The sequence below is a fragment of the Periplaneta americana genome, chromosome 16, assembly GCF_040183065.1.
Source record: "Periplaneta americana isolate PAMFEO1 chromosome 16, P.americana_PAMFEO1_priV1, whole genome shotgun sequence".
NCBI classification, from domain to species: Eukaryota; Metazoa; Arthropoda; class Insecta; order Blattodea; family Blattidae; genus Periplaneta; species Periplaneta americana.
The window spans coordinates 13785001-13802463 of record NC_091132.1 but is presented as its reverse complement, the minus strand read 5'-3'; the positions used below and the strand labels follow the sequence as shown (position 1 = coordinate 13802463).

The window sequence follows — 17463 nt, the reverse complement described above, 5'->3', positions numbered from 1 at the left end:
GGACGTTTTATCCAGGGAACATTCGTGTTTGATAGAAGGATACATCGTTTAATATGTTATTTAATTTAAATTGCATCCAAATAATTAAAATGCGATCATTTTGGTCCAGAGACACTCATTTGGTGCAATGACAATTCCTTTAACCTGTTTCTTAATTTTTATTACATGCAACCATAGTTTAATGAAGATTGACATCATTTAGATTTAATGTGTATATTTTATTTTAACTTGTTATGGGTTTCCATTGAATTATGGTAATAACTTAATTTTAACCCTTGTTTTCTACGTATTCTGTAAATGGCGCTTGGCCCACTATGGTTCTGAATCCTTCAAATAACTTATATTATATTATATTATATCAGAAGTTACTGTAATAACATTATAGCATTATGTCCATCTAGAGAAACTACACTTTCCAATGATGAAATAATAATTAATTATACAAATCGGTTAATTTAGCTTCCGATATTACTTCATACAAACACAGAAACATTCTCTGTAGGCTATCTTTCATAGCTTTCGATTGTTCCTGTTCAAGATCCATTATAGACGAAGTCATTTGTTTTTTAATTCATTACACCGCCTTAGATGGCAGTTATTTTAATTTTAAAACTCATTTATCTCATTAAATATCAGTTCCATCAAAATTTTTCAAGGAATAAAACTTATCGCAAATTATTTTTAAAGAAACTTTTGTTATGTAACATTTTTCACAAAAATCAATAATAAGCGAGATATTTCGATTTATTTAATACAGGCCCCCTTATAATCACCCTTTTAAATAATGTATTTTGAATGCCATATAGCCTAAAATCTAAGTTACAACGAACTTAATTTATATTCCAATTTTCATTGACATCCGTTCAGCCATTATCGCGTGAAAAGGTAACAGACAGACAGACAGACAGACAGACATACAAACAAAAATTTCAAAAAAGCGATTTTCGGTTTCAGGGTGGTTAATTATATATGTTAGGACCAATTATTTTTGGAAAATCGAAAATTACCAGAAAAATTTCGGCTACAGATTTATTATTAGTGTAGATTATTATGGAGTTTGAGCGGAGGTCCAGAGAAGAAACTGTTAGAGGAGGATTTCACGTTAAGAAAAAAAAACATCGAGCATATGGGGCTATTCCATCAAATGACCAGTTGCCATAGAAACGCCTGCCTCCCACATAGTTTTTACAATGTATTAGGCAAGGCCCATATAATCAATGCTTTTTTCTTAACTTGGAATCCTCTAGAGAATTCCACGTTCAGAAAAAAGCATTGGTTTTATGGGCCTTGCCTAATACATTGTATAAGCTATGTGGTAGGCAGGCGTTTCTATGGCAACTGGTCATTTGATGGAATAGCCCCATATGCTCAATGTTTTTTTTTTTTTCTTAACGTGAAATTCTCTATAGTTCGATTAATTAAAATATCTCTCACAAGGGAACGGTCAACACTGAAAGGCTGCGTAGGACCTTCAAATGTTGCACACTGACGCGTCTTATTAGTACAGGGTGATCAGACGTCCCGTTTTTAACGGGATTGTCCCTTTTTTAGCCTCTTGTTCCCTGTCCCGAGAAAAGCATGTTCCCGTTTTTTTTAATGGCATCCTGTTTCCCTAAATTATTGCCGATATATTTATTTTTATTTTATTTAATAATCACGTAAAACATTAAATCTATATTGTTTCCATCAGATGTCACCGTAATGAATTCAATAAAGGCCATGTTAATCATAAAATGTCGTTTCAAAAATGTGTCTTGTATGGACTTCTATAGTTTCCAGTTCATGAAGTTTTGAGAGGATAGTACCCGGCATTGGTTAATCGAAATAGAATTTCTCTTGCAACAGAGCAATGCGAGACCCCAAAAACCACGGAAAAAATGCAGGAATTGGAGGAATCGAACTGCTACGACACCCGAGATGACCTGATCTTGCGCGTTAATATTACCATCGTGTTTCGATCCACGGCCAACTTCCTGCATGGAAAAAATTTACAAAACTTGGAATCAGTTGAAATGGCTATCACCGAATTCTTCGCGTCACAAACCAGAATCTGGTGCCATTATTCTGAATTTAATGTATTTAATATTGAACAAATTTATAAGTATACGCTGTTAAAATTTTATCATAAAAATCGTAATAAGTTTGTATTACAGACACATAATTATGACACAAGACGAAATATTAATTCAACATTAGTAGAACCTGGTCTAAAGCATAGCATAGCATTAATTTTGGCCCTCGGTTGTACAATGCTTTAACTAAATTACACCCAGAACTTCTAACATGTAACCCACTAACATATAACAAGAAAATTAGAAACGTTAATATCTTCAATTTGATTAAATAAATTTATAGCCTATGTGAATGAATTAATCAACCTATATTATATGTGTATTCTATAATTTTGAAATATGTATATAGTCCTACTTTTCACGTGCGATATTATTCTTCTCTAGTGTTAATATTATATTATATAATTCCATTGCCGCTGTAATTTAAATTTTAGTTTATATTTTATTTTACTTATTTATTTTATTATTTTTTTATTTTCTATATTTCTCTTATATTAATATTGTGTTATATAATTTCTGTAACTGTAATTTTAATTCTATTTCCTATTTTATTTTATATTCTCTTATAGGCCTTGCTTACTTACTTACAAATGGCTTTTAAGAAACCCGGAGGTTCATTGCCGTCCTCACGTAAGCCCGCCATCGGTCCCTATCCTGTGCAAGATTAATCCAGTCTCTATCATCATATTCCACCTCCCTCAAATCCATTTTAATATTATCCTCCCATCTACGTCTCGGCCTCCCTAAAGGTCTTTTTCCCTCCGGTCTCCCAACTAACACTCTATATGCATTTCTGGATTCGACCATACGTGCTACATGCCCTGCCCATCTCAAACGTCTGGATTTAAAGTTCCTAATTATGTCAGGTGAAGAATACAATGCGTGCAGTTCTGTGTTGTGTAACTTTCTCCATTCTCCTGTAACTTCATCCCGCTTAGCCCCAAATATTTTCCTAAGCACCTTTTCTCAAACACCCTTAACCTATGTTCCTCTCTCAGAGTGAGAGTCCAAGTTTCACAGCCATACAGAACAACCGGTAACATAACTGTTTTATAAATTCTAACTTTCAGATTTTTGGACAGCAGACTGGATGATAAGAGCTTCTCAACCGAATAATAACACGCATTTCCCATATTTATTCTGCGTTTAATCTCTTATAGGCCTATTAATATTATATCTGAACTGCGACCGAACACGAGCGCTGCTCATTCGGTCTCAAATTTTGTTAATACTACTGTATCTCCTGTTTTATATTGTTTGTATTATTTTATTTCTATTTCTCTTGTTTGTTTGTAATTATATTCTTTATTCTGTATATTCTGTATATTGCAGGATAAGAAAGCTCAGTGTAAGGGTGCTCTGCAGTGTTTGGGAGAAGTTGAGGCCCAGACAAGTTTCTCAACGCCATTCATAAGTGACACATCTGACGGATTAGGCGGTTTCTATAACGCCTATTCCACAAATAACGCGCATGACAGCGTGACAAACTACGCAACTAGTAGCATATACTTCGACACTGATTTATTGCCAAGTTGTCGAATGCTAAAGTCTTGTTTAAGCACAACTTCTACATTACTTTTAAATTTTATGATACAGCAAAGAAGTCTCAAACGATTTCTGCAATTACCTTCAAGTCTTACGAAGAATATGACCTTGTAACATGTAAACAAACTTCCTAACCGGAAAAAAAAAAAAAAAAAAATGTTTACCTAAACGTATACGGAAGTGGTCTGCGCAATATTTTTTTTTTTTAAATTCGTAGGCCTAATCAAAAATAATCTATTCTACTCTATGGTCTTCTAATTTATTAGTTATTTACGGAGCAGAATACCACGCGAAAGCCAGCTATAACTGCTGGGGGGGCACCATCGTGCTAACCACACGATACCTCCATTTTGGTTGGATGATCGTCCACCTCTGCTTCGGCATGTGGACGTGAGGCCAGTAGCCGGCTGGTCGGTCATGGTCCTTCATGGGCTGTCGTGCCTCGGATTATTATTATTTATTATTATTATTATTATTATTATTATTATTATTATTATTATTATTATTATTATTACTTACTGGCTTTTAAGAAACCCGGAGGTTCATTGCCGCCCTCACATAAGCCCGCCATTGGTCCCTATCCTGTGCAAGATTAATCCAGTCTCTATCATCATATCCCCCTTCCTCAAATCCATTTTAATATTATCTTCCCATCTACGTCTCGGTCTCCCCAAAGGTCTTTTTCCCTCCGGCCTCCCAACTAACACTCTATATTCATTTCTGGATTCGCCCATACGTGCTACATGTCCTGCCCATTCAAACGTAGGGATTTAATGTTCCTAATTATGTCAGGTGAAGAATACAATGCGTGCAGTTCTGTGTTGTGTAACTTTCTGCATTCTCCTCTAACTTCATCCCTCTTAGCCCCAAATATTTTCCTAAACACCTTATTCTCAAACACCCTTAACCTACGTTCCTCTCTCAAAGTGAGAGTCCAAGTTTCACAACCATATAGAACAACCGGTAATATAACTGTTTTATAAATTCTGACTTTCAGATTGTTTGACAACAGACTGGATGATAAAAGCTTCTCAACCGAATAATAACAGGCATTTCCCATATGTATTGTATGTTTATTATTATTATTATTATTATTATTATTATTATTATTATTATTATTATTATTGACTATGACATCATAACGGCTAGTACAATAATAAGTAGAGCACTATCAAGACAGAACTGGCAATAGCTTGTTTCAAGAATGCATCCCAACAGTCTTTCTTTCAGACTATTCTGAAGTATATGGACCACATGGAAAAAAAAGATTACAGCTATCCCAGAAAACGCTGGAATGATCAATTTGCATCTTGAATAATGAGTACGGGACGGGACGGGACAGGACAGGCCGGCCAGCCAGCCTAATCCATGATGATGATGATGATGATGATGATGATGATGATGATGATGATGAAGAATTTTGCCAAACTCCAACAAAATTGTATTTTCTCCATTTGTGGAATACCAAAACACAACATAAACGTAAAGGATTATGTAACAATAAATTATAATACTAAAGTCGCTAATTCTCATTCAAAATATAAGATCTTTCCCCATATGACTCCAAACATTTGATTACTGAAGTAAACAGTTCACTATGCATAAAGGACAACGCTAAAATGAACACAGAAAAAGCCAAAATAAAGGAGACCAATTCAACTCGAACGGTAGCGAGATGCTTGTCCATTTTCTTGCCGGGAATCGAACCCTGGTCTAGAAGATTTTTAACTAGCTATCACAAGAGATTTAACAATAAATTGTATTAAGTAATTTATAGAAAAGGGGAACACTCATATAATTGAGACGAGATTAAGTTAAAAACATGAACAATTATACCAATATTCATATCCGCATATGATAAAATCCGCACACACAAAAAAATCTCGGTCAAGACCGTCATACCACGACCGGGGATCGATCCGAATACCAACAAAGCATATTACCGTTCTGCCAACTTCTCGGAGAAGTAGGGATTTAATTAATCAGGCCACAAATTAATACTTTTGCTCAAATAACACATTTCAGCGGAACTGGAAAGTAAATACTTCAACGTTTGACTTCTTCCGAGTCTAAATAAATATTGATTTAGTATTTATCTCATTTCAGTGCGTATCTAATTATGATTATGAATTGAACATCGTCGAGAAAATCGTATTGTTATGCTTCTACTTAATTGAACAAGCTATCCAGTTAATATATTAAATCTTTTCCAAATAATATTCTAATTCTACTCCATTTCGCATTTGAGATGAGTTGGATCTTGTCGCACGGAAAGACATTTTAAGTTACGCTTGCCAAAAATATTAGTAGAACCGAGCTTAAAATATCTCGCGATGACATTTTTAATGCGTCATTTAAATCACAGTAACAATATGTCAACAAACAATAAATTTAATCAAAGTTCGTGTTCAGTCATTTCCCACCCGCAAAGAATATAATATGCACTCCAGGATGTAAGAATAATGGGAAATTAAAGTTTCCCTTGCCCTGTTACATAATACACGCAGTAAACCTTCAGTCTTCACAAAGTCATTAACATAGTTACTCTATGTAATATTACCTACGGAGATGAATGGATAATGTACAAAAACAAACAACTAATTACTCCGGAATCCAGTACGCACATGTGCTGAAGAAAGTAAAAGCAAAAGCTCGGATTTCGTGTACGTATTTAAGTTATGGCATGTGAAAAGATATATTCTCTCCTTCGTTGAGGTTATCTAGTGATATAAAAACAGGTTTTAACATATTGCCAAGAATGACTGACAACCGTAACGTATGGTAGATTGTGACAGACATATTATTGTACTCTCACAAGCGAACTAATTGATAATCTATTTACAATAAACGATTTTGTTACTCACCGGTGACAATTCCACCTCTTCTTCGCTGTGTTCGATTTGTTGGGGTGGTTGTTGTTGCTGTTTATTTCTTTTCCCCTGAGCTCGCGGTACTTTGTCGCCGAGCTTGGGAGAGTTCATGCCGGTTATCACATATGAAAACTATAACAATTGATTATGCTATGATAATTACACACGCACGCTAATCACTCACATGGAATACACAATATGAACTTTGATGTGCACAAAACAGCTGTCCAACACATTGACGGCAGCACAGCGTTGGAGAACCATTTTCCTATACCCCCTGCCTTCGACGTACTGCGCAACTGTCGTCTGCTTTGCTGGACACGCCAGTATCGTCTGCTAGCGCCAGCGGATGGAAGCACTACGTTAGTCAGTTGATGTTAATAATTCAGAATGGCAAATTGCAACGGAGGGAATTTTAAATTGCGCTTATTCAACTGAAATTTAATCTTCACATTCGTACCAGATTATAATTATTGTTCGTCGTGGTTTATGTCAGAATTGATCACAATATTAACAATTGCAGTGCTGCCAACATTGGTGAATTTTCACCATATTTAGCTACATTTTCTCTCTTTTCTAATATAATGGACTAACCCTGGTGAATTGTATATAATATTTTTTTGTGCTTCTTTAATATATATATATATATATATATATTCGTTTTCAAGGTTGTGATATGTGCACAAGAATCATGTAATTCATAAAAGAATTTCGTCAATTATCGGATGTACACAGTGTCATTAAAATTACGCATGATATTTCCATTCATCATAACGATATTGACATTCAAGGAGGCAGTGGTCAATATTTCCTATATATTGTTGCGGCCTGGATATTGAGAATAACTTCCAAAGGTTACGAGTAATATAAATATTTCATTAACGTTTAGGTCTGTATTCGACTATAAAACACTGGAATCCACAAGTTTATTCCTTTATTGAAATAAATATTAATTTATTCTGTATGTAGGTATTATCTGTCTTTTGTTTCCCTACGAGTTCCCATAAAATAGTCAGAAATGCCATACGTATTTTTAATGACCCTGTGGGTACAAGACGAAAGTTATTTTCGAGCGTAAATGTTCAAGTTCTTGAAATAATATTATATACATTGTTTTTTAATTGTATGTTGAGGAAAAATATCAAAATAGTACATTGTTTCACTTCACAATGGTGGAAAGTAAAATAACCAAACGTTCAGGTGCAAATTGGGGTCAAAATGCTTGACGCAACAATGAACCGCGATCATGTACAAAACTCTAGTTAGCCTTGTTAAATGTTAATACGCACTATTAATCGATTTGTTTACTGTTCTGTTGCAGAGCAAATTAATTCTGTAGAAAAAAGAGGAATCTTACTATGTAAATTTTATGACAGGTGACAGTGAACGAGAAATAATCCTACTGGAAGGCCGCCTACTTAAAAATGTTAAAGGGTGCTATTCATAGACATTTCGCAGCACGCGCTACGAGCGTGCTAAGCTAGCCCCGGCTATCCACTGGTTATTAGTACAGAATTCAAATCATATCCTATCGCTAACACTGGTTTATGAATACGAAAAACGCTGATAATCCACCGAAAGCCCGCGCTAAAAATGTCTATGAATACGGCCCAAAAAGTTTATGTCACACAGATTTAAAAGCTGAATGGTGGAGTATGCCAGAAATTTCGAATATTGATAATGAGTGTAGCGATTCATAAAAAGCACGATGTAAGTATCACAATACAACACTGATTTCTGTATTCGTGCGGTTACAGAATCATTTTCAATTCCATACTTTTTTATATTCACTACTAGTCTTTGCGAAGCAATATTGTCTTTGCTGATATGAGGCTACGTCTCTTGAATTTCGGTACATAGTTTCGAATATTTATTAAGTTTACAATGTATTATTATTATTATTATTATTATTATTATTATTATTATTATTATTATTATTATTATTATTATTAAATATTCACGATATAAAACCATACCTTATCATTACTTTTCGTTTCTGACTTGAATGTTTTGGCACTACCCAGACAAAATGGCTTCAGCCACCACTGCTCAAGATAGCTAGGTTTGAATGAGTTTATATCGCAAATCTCGGAAAAAGCATCGGGACCCATTGGGTGGACACGTTTTACGTAATTTAGGCGTATTCCTTCGTAAAAATGTGTAAACAAAGTACGACCTACGCTCTGTTTCGATTCTTGCAACTTCCTGAGGAACGATGGATGTATTTACATTACAAATTTGCTTAGTCAACAGAAATTATCTGCGCAGAATGCTATGTCTGTAAATGGGACGTCCACGGGTGTTCCGTAACACCAATAAAGACTTACTCGGCCCCTTTTTTTATTCTTTTTCTTTTTCCAAACTCTTTGAAGGTCATTCGGTGGAAATCCCATGACATCACACCTCATACACAAACATCCATATTACAGGCGAGATACGAACCCATTACCGTGACTTCCACGTGCCTTCAAGGCTCCCCACTTAACGATCGTGTAATTCTACGACCACCGATGTGATTTAAGGTTACTGACGATAATATATTTCCTGTACATGGTAATGCAAGCAAAAATGGAACAAAATCCTCTCAACAAATCTATATACGTTTACTGTTTAAACAGATATGTACGTCACAGATGTTATATTAATAAATTAAAACAAATCAGGGACGTCGAGGAATCTCAGGGGGAATTATGATGGGAAAAAAAAGACTGTTTCAAAATAATCCTAGTTTAATTTCTATGTCAGGCTATGAACTTCTGAAACAACACTCGATGTATCTTTAATAAATTGAAGCAAATCAGGAGCGTGATTTCAGTTTCTGCTTAGGGGAGACCTTACAGGGTACATCGCGTGACCTACTCCCACCCTAGTTCCTCTGAAATGAGCTATTTTTCATACCGTAAAGTTTACGGTGTAAACTGTAGTAAAGTTGACCATAAAAAAGGATTTAAACCAAGACAACAGACATACTGAACATATTTTTGAGGTGCATTATTTTTTTTCTTCATTTCTGAATGTCGGTATTTTTTTTATTATTTTAAGTTACAAAATATATTCATGTTTCAAAATTTTTATAGTCAAATTTATCCTACTTTACAGTAGGCCTACATTTCCAGTTTCCACATAAATTCTTTAACCTTCTCATACGATACGTAATTTATATGCATTTGATGTTAATATGACGACAGTGCAAACGAATGAACACGCACGATTTTATAGATAAAAAATTATAATTTCAGTTAACAATTAAAAAAGTACCCTTATTTATAATGGGTATTAACGTAATAACCACTAATTTAGCAAAGGGTTTCATTTGTGTGAAGTCATTATCTAGCTCATCTTTTATTTCTTAAGCGTTTATAAAAATATAATATTTTAATAGGTATATTACCTAAAGTCGTCATCAAGAATGGTTTCATCCAGGATCCCTAAGGCAATAATGAAGTATCGTCCAAATGGGAAACGGTCACTTGGTCGACCTATGAAGAGATGGCAAGAAAATCGCTTTTTCAGGCCGTAACAGCTCTTTTGGGACTAGTACTTCACAGGATGATGATGATGATGATGATGATGATGATGATTACCTAAAGTTACAGTTCTCACATTCTTTCTTTAGTCGTACCGATACAACTCAATTATCATTTTTTTAAATCTTAAACTCAGACCCCTGCTTCCCCAAATTGCGCAAATCGAAACAAATTATTGATTAAATGGAGAATGCTGGGTTTGCAGTGAAGAGTAGAAAACTATGAATGAATAAATTGATTAAAATAAACTAAAAAAAAATGCATAATAAATTCACCGCATTTCAGTTCTAACTGAAGCAGCCATTTGTAAGATTATGTCTGTCAGAGATTAAGTTTGGAGGAAAACAGAAAATAAAACACCAACAATAAATGTTGGTTACGCCTAAATTAGTGTTGTGTACAATTTGACAAGAGAATACGAGTATCTCTCGTTCATTAAACATTCATTTTGCGACAAAACGCTCAGCCGTATCGGTGAAATACTAAACTTCTTTCGCCATTGTTGACAATTACAGAGGGTATGCAACATCAGACTTGCCAACCTACGAGAGATGAAATACAGGAGATGGAAATTTTGTAGGAGATACCCTTTTTAATAATGATGATAATAATAAAAGTAGTAGTAGTAGTAGTAGTAGTAGTAGTAGTAGTAGTAGTAGTAGTAGTAGTAGTAGTACAAGCCATGCGAGTATTTTTAACCCTACTCTTACATGTTGCTAACAAAAACCTATTCCTCTGCAAAATACACAATGTCCCGTTTAGAGGGATCGAAAAATAAATGCTTACCACTTAAAATCGGATAAAGATTTCGTTGTGATTTACATCTGACAGGATAGAGAAACTGTCCAACTTTATGCAGCATGCGTAACTTTAGCTTGTTTGTTGCTAGGGCACTAAAACAAGCCTGGCGCCATTTTGTAGGAGAATACGCTATGATAAACACGTGGACACCACAATAGAAAGTTCAGTGCGTGCTATAGTTAGCAGAAGAAAAATCTGTTACGCGATTACAAAGCCGTATTTGTCGTACAAGGGATGTAGATCCACCTGGGCATAAAACAATTCTCAAGTGGGACACTACACTCCCAGAAACAGGATCTTTGCTACCGCAGACTGATAAACATGCAAAACAGTGTGTAACTGAGGAGACAGTCGAACTTGTGCGAATGGCATTCACTAGGAGTCCACAGAAGTCGATACGAAAAGCTAGTGCCGTCTTCAAATCCCTAGACCAACAATTCACAGGATCATGCATAAGCATCTACATTTGTATGCTTACAAGATCCAGCTTCGTCACCAGATGGGGTTCAGGCAATCCACATGTTATACGATATGAGACACGCCCAAAGTAAATGTTTGGTGTGGACTGACGAGGAACTCTGTCATTGGCCCAATTTTCTTCCTAGAGGCTACAATCACAGGAAATGTGTATTTGGACATGTTGCAGAAATCTTTTGCTGATCAACTTCCCCCAGGATCGGTTTTCAACAGGATGGGTTCCACCCCATTATCATCAATGGGTGTGTTTTTGGATGAAAAATTCCCCGATAGGTGGATCGGAAGTCGAGGACCCTTGCCTGGCCACCCAGGTCACCCGATCTGACTCCTGTATACTTTTTTTTCTGGGGTTTTGTGAAGGATGCTGTGTGCCAAAGAGTATAGTTAACACTTTGGAGGAACTGAGACAACGCTTCACAGATGCAGCTGTGCTAGTGACTCCACAAATGCTACAGAACACTTGTTGGGAGGTTGAATACCGTTTAGATGTCTGCAGAGCAACTTAAGGTGCACACATCGAGTTGCATTGAGCATTCTCCGAAACTCTGAGAGTTTTTACATCAAGTTATGTAAAAAGTTGTTAATAAATCTAAATCATTATTTACACTTGAAATTATCACTTATTTCTCTATCCCTCTAAGTGGGACATGGTATACTTTTGGAGTTACCAATACTCCAAGATTTATCCTTTAATCGTCTTTAATGTTATGATAAAAGAAAATATACCGGTTAAAAAAAACAATGCCTTCTACTCGAATGGGCCTAGATTGCGGAATAAGCTAGCAAAATTATTTAAAATTGTCTGCATGACTATATTATCATTAGCACTAGAAAACTTTATTTCAATAATATTGTAATAATATTAATAGTCCAAGAATTTTTGAACTCCTAAACGACTTTAAAAGAATTAAATCTCATTTTCTGATCTTCATTTCAAAAAGTAATTATCTAAGTTGAGCCAAATCTTTAGTTACACATAATACACAGCACGAGCAATAAAACTACGCAAAAGACACGATGTTTTCTCGGCAATCCGAAGTCCTTTTCAGTGTCTACTTCATCACACTGCTGATATATGACTTCGACCTTCAAACTTATCTACAAACAGAACAAGAATTTTACAAAACATCAATTGAGGTTACAACTGGAAATGGGGTATAAATCAAGAAGCCGTCAGTTTTTTCTAGTTATGTTTGAAATCACCAACCTTGAATTCATCTTGCCACAAACTTTAAACCAAATCTGATTACATTAGTTTCAACTGATTGCATTGGAGTCTCAAAGGTTTCAGAGCTCGTAAAATAATCGGCATGGAATTTATAATTTTCAACTTGAAAACCGAACGACCAACTTAAAACCGGTGTGTTTAAATCTTCCGTAATAATAAAATCAAGGGAGAGGGAAAAATTTCGGGTTCTCGAATATTTCTGATTGGCTGGAGTATCTAAGCTATTTGAATAAATTACATTTCAAAGCTCGTTATTGTACAAAGAAATATTTCTTTTGTAAACTGCATGATTTTTAAAAATAGGAATATGATAAAAACACCATATAAACTAGTGTTGTGAGATTTAATTGATCAATTTCTGTTGTAAGATTAATCAATCAAAAATATTTAATCGAATAATCGAGTCGATTAAAATTAATCGGTTGTAGTTGATATTAATGATATTATTTTGTTAATATAAACTCATACTAAAAATTTCGACAATATTCCTCTCTCGGAAATTGCTTACTTAAAAGCACAATAGTACTATTATTTTCTAACTGTAAACCAGGTAGCATAGAGATAATCTTTGCACAAACACTTCAGAAAGAGATGGAGATATGAGGACAGTGACCTAGTCTACCTCTATTGAAAGTTGAAACACAATGCGAAAGTCTTAAGTTTTATGGTTTTCCAAGAGAACTTCCACCTTGTTGTCAGCTCATCTTCATAGCATATAAAATACATACTTTTCTGGGATTCGTCTCCCTCATGCCTTATAAAATAGCCATGTCTACACTGTGTGCAAGTGAGAGCGTAACTACCTTCTTCTCTTTTTAAAATCTGTAATTCGATTACAATAGGGGCCAGTCTTCTGTTTCGACAGCTGTACTTTTGCAGTTGCAGTTTCTGTACTGAGTTTGTATATGAAGGTTGTGTGTTTAGTTTGATAAAGAAAAAAAATCAGTGTTCTGTGATTTGTGAAAAGTGTAAACTCCATTATGTCATATGAGAATTTGAGAGGTAAACTCGGTGAAACGTTTGAATTTAAATTGAATGATCATGGAGAAGTGCTTGAGAGACAAAAAGTTTTTTCATATTTAGTGTTTGCAGGAAACATTGTTACTAAACATAGAGCGGCATTTAATTCGGAGCATGTGAATGCACTCACATGTTTAAAATCATGGATGAAGCAGTATTAACTGTGTCTTCATACTTTTTGTTATTTATGTTTGTCTCAAAAATTTCCGGAGAAATTGACACAATAAATTATAAGCCTCATAATAAATATATCAGTAAGTAATTAAAATAGTTGCCTTGTAATATAACGATACAATATATACAGATATACGTTTAATACTTACGCTTATCACCAAACATAGGTTAAATTCAACAATTGTGTATTACAGTATATTAAAACACTTTTTCAACTCGATTAAATATTTTGATCAATCAACAGCACTAATATAACACGTCCCTCCATGCAATGAAAAAAAATAAATTGTGAAGAACAATGACTTACTTGTAGTGTGTTCGGCATTGGAAACCAACGAATTAACTCTACCGGAAATCTATTAAGTCACAAAAAAGGCAATATGATGGGGAAATAATCTTAAAACATTAATCTATATTTTAAATATTTTACGTAATATAATATAGCAAATCAATATGATTATCTTTAACTGCTGCACATTATAGAATCCCTCACTATTTACTGAATTACATTTTCAACTCTCAGATGAGTTGGTGAAATAATCAGAGGTGTTTTTTTAATTGGTTTATTTTACGATGCTTTATCAACTGCTATGATTATCTAGCGTCTCAATGAAATAAAGGTGTTAACACCAGTGAAACGAGTCCAAGGTCCAGTGTTGGTGTCACCTAATGACACCAATGTTTTTCGCAAGGGAGGGACAGTTTGGAGGATGATGTGTGTACTGGTTGGCCACAAACGATTCGAACTGAATGCAAGGTCGAAGAAATTGCAATGTTGGTGCGTGCCAACCACTCCCAATTCGTAGACAAACGATCTCGCAGCAGCAGCAGTAGTAGTAGAGGTCACCCATGGTACGTGCTACAAAATTCTGTCTGATGACCTGAGCATGTCGCATGTTACTCAGCACAGTGTGCCACACATCCTGAAGCAAGACCAACGTGACGATCACATGACAATTTGTGGTGACCTGATTAGTAGTGCTGACGATGATCCGACGTTTCTCAACCGGATCATAACTGGAGACGAAACATGGTGTTTCCTTTACGATCCGCTATCTGAAGCAACAATCCACCACCTGGAAAATGCCATTACCTCCACGACAGAAAAAACCGCGACAAGACAGGTCAAAAGGCAAGGTGATGCTTGAACTGTTTTTTGATTCAAATGGAATTGTTCACATGGAATTCATTCCAGAAGGTGCAACTGCAAACAAGACCCGCTACAAGGAGATCCTTGGCCATTTACGTGATTCAATTCACCATTAAGCATCCTGAGCTTTGGTGTACGAAGAATTGGCTGTTGCTACACGACAACACCCCTGCACATCGCTCTGTCCTTGTCCAAGAGGAACTTGCAAGGCAACAGGTCGCCATTTTGCCACATCCTCCATACTCACCTGACCTTGCATCATGCGATTTTTTTCTCTTTCCCCGCATGAAAGCAATCCTAAGTGGGCGTAGATTTCATTCGGCTGAAGAGGTCATGTCTGCTGAGAAGCAGTACGGAACCTTCCTGCCAACATCTTTCAGCGGTGCTTCCAGCAGCTATACCAACATTGACAGACGTGCATAGAGGCAAACGGCGACTATTTTGAGGGAGGATGTGTATGCCGTGTTACGCAGCATCTTGTGAGACATCCAGATTCTAGTGGGTGCCTACTCTCCAGGCGTCAGTCTCAGAACTTAATGACTGTACCACGTATGAAGAGTTATGTGTACTAGGGTAAGTGTATGTGTAAGTGTAGTGTAGGGAATGGGTGAGGAAGGGAGAAGGGAAAACCCGGTGCTGGCACGTAGTCTACTCCTGTCGAATAGCACCAAGGAGGCCACCAGGTTTAACGTCCTCATCCGAGCTCGTAAAATAATCGGCATATAATTTATAATTTTCAACTTGAAAACCGAATGACCAATTTAAAACCAGTGTGTTTAAATCTTCTGTAATAATAAAATCAAGGGAGAGGGGAAAGTTTCGGGTTCTCAATATTTCCGATTCGCTGGAATATCTAAGCTATTAGAATAAATTACTATCAACAGTGACACATGCCTTCTCTTCATATGCACTGTGGAGAGATTTGGGATTTAACCCAGGCATAATGGTGTACAATTTAACGATTAGAAGTTGTGCACCACCATCTCTCCTAGTCTCGAAGTAGAAATTTTTCATGAAAATGTTTGACCTTGCCAGGAATCGAACAGGTTAGCCTGGAGGCAAACACACTACCACAGAGCTAACTCAGTGGACCTACATGCCAGAAGTTTGCATGATAAATTTCAGTAGTCACAGATCTTAGCTTTTGCAAAATATAAGTACTGTACATTGATTATGATACTTCAGAGTTTCCTTGTTATAATATAAATTCTTTCGCTTTCAGTTGTAGAAGAGTTATATTTTAGATCTTAGATTCATGTTACATACATTTCATCATTATTTTTTATTTATTACAAACTGCTCCTAATAGAGGTAGACTGTTAAGTGTCAGTATACTGCCATGATTTACAAATATAAATACAAAGTAGAACAAGAAGAAGAAGAAGAAGAAGGAAAAAAAAAAAAAGAAATTGATATGTATACTAAAATCTAATTAAAATATATTTCAAGAGTGTAAATGATTATTTACATGATTTTTTTTTTAAACTATTGTGACAATGTCATCTATTAAAGATTTAGGTAAAACAAATTGTTTCCTAAACGTATTAATGAATTTTGCAATAGCACCATGGGCCCCGATAAAAAGACAAATCACATCTATGTGTTTAAGATGGTATCTTTCTTTGAAGTACTCAGTAGTTGCTTCATAAATGTCTTTCTTTTCTTGGTGAACTTCCTCAGGCTGGTCAATGCTCCATTCATATCTAATTGCAGGATCTATTATGAAGCCATGTTTGGTCGTCTTTGAATATGCCAATATGTTGTTGTTTTCTAATGCCAGGCGTTTGACAATGAAGTCATTTGACCTCTTGCACTCCAATATTTTTCAAAGATATTATCATGACCAGCCACTGAAGCACAGATTTTGAGGTGTTCCGAATCCATTTCTTGGTTTGAGTTGCACAATGGGCAGTTAGGGGACTGATATATTCCAATTCTATGCAGGTGTTTAGCCAAACAATCATGGTCTGTTGCCAATCTAAATGCAGCTACAGACGATTTTCGTGGTAAATCGGGAATTAACTGTGGATTTTGATGCAGAGAGTTCCATTTTTTCCCTTGGGATTGAGTTATCAAATTTTATTTGTTGAAGTCTAAGTATGTAGATTTAATAAATCTCTTCACAGAGTAATACGTAGATTTAGTAACAGGTCTGTAAGTAGCAGTGCTGCCCTTCTTTGCTAAAGCATCTGCATTCTCGTTTCCCAGGATTCCGCAATGGGATGGTATCCATTGGAATACAATTCTTTTATTGAGTGATATTAATTGAGAGAGCATTTTAGTTATTTCTGCTGTTTGAGATGAAGGTGTGTGTTTAGAGACGATTGATAGAATAGCTGCTTTGGAGTCTGACAATATAACTGCATTCTTAAATTTATTGATGTGGCATAGAAAATTCCTGAGACATTCATTATTGCAACGATTTCACCATCAAAACTTGTTGTTCCATATCCAAGAGATCTATAAAGTGAGAAGAGACAGCACGTAACACCTGCATCTTGTTCTCTGGAGATCAAGGATCCGTCAGTGTATAAATGAAGCCAGTTTTGTGGAGGGTACCTAAAATTAATTGTCTCTAAAGACAATTGTTTCAGTATTT

At 35.5% G+C, this 17463-nt stretch overlaps 1 protein-coding gene across 7 annotated transcripts in view; it reads right to left on the bottom strand.

Moving 5' to 3' along the window:
- The window catches only part of ssp6 (short spindle 6), a 321247-nt gene extending 314436 nt beyond the window's left edge, over positions 1-6811 (bottom strand). For 6 of the 7 annotated variants that reach the window (XR_011336609.1, XM_069849099.1, XM_069849100.1 and 3 more), the window contains exon 1: positions 6482-6811. Coding sequence is in view for 6 of the 7 variants with exons in the window: in XM_069849099.1 (XP_069705200.1) it covers positions 6482-6598 (117 nt within the window). In the remaining variant the exon portion in view is untranslated. The remainder of the gene's footprint in view (positions 1-6481) is intronic. The other variant, XM_069849101.1, reaches the window with a different exon arrangement.
- Between the last annotated feature and the right edge of the window lie 10652 nt (positions 6812-17463).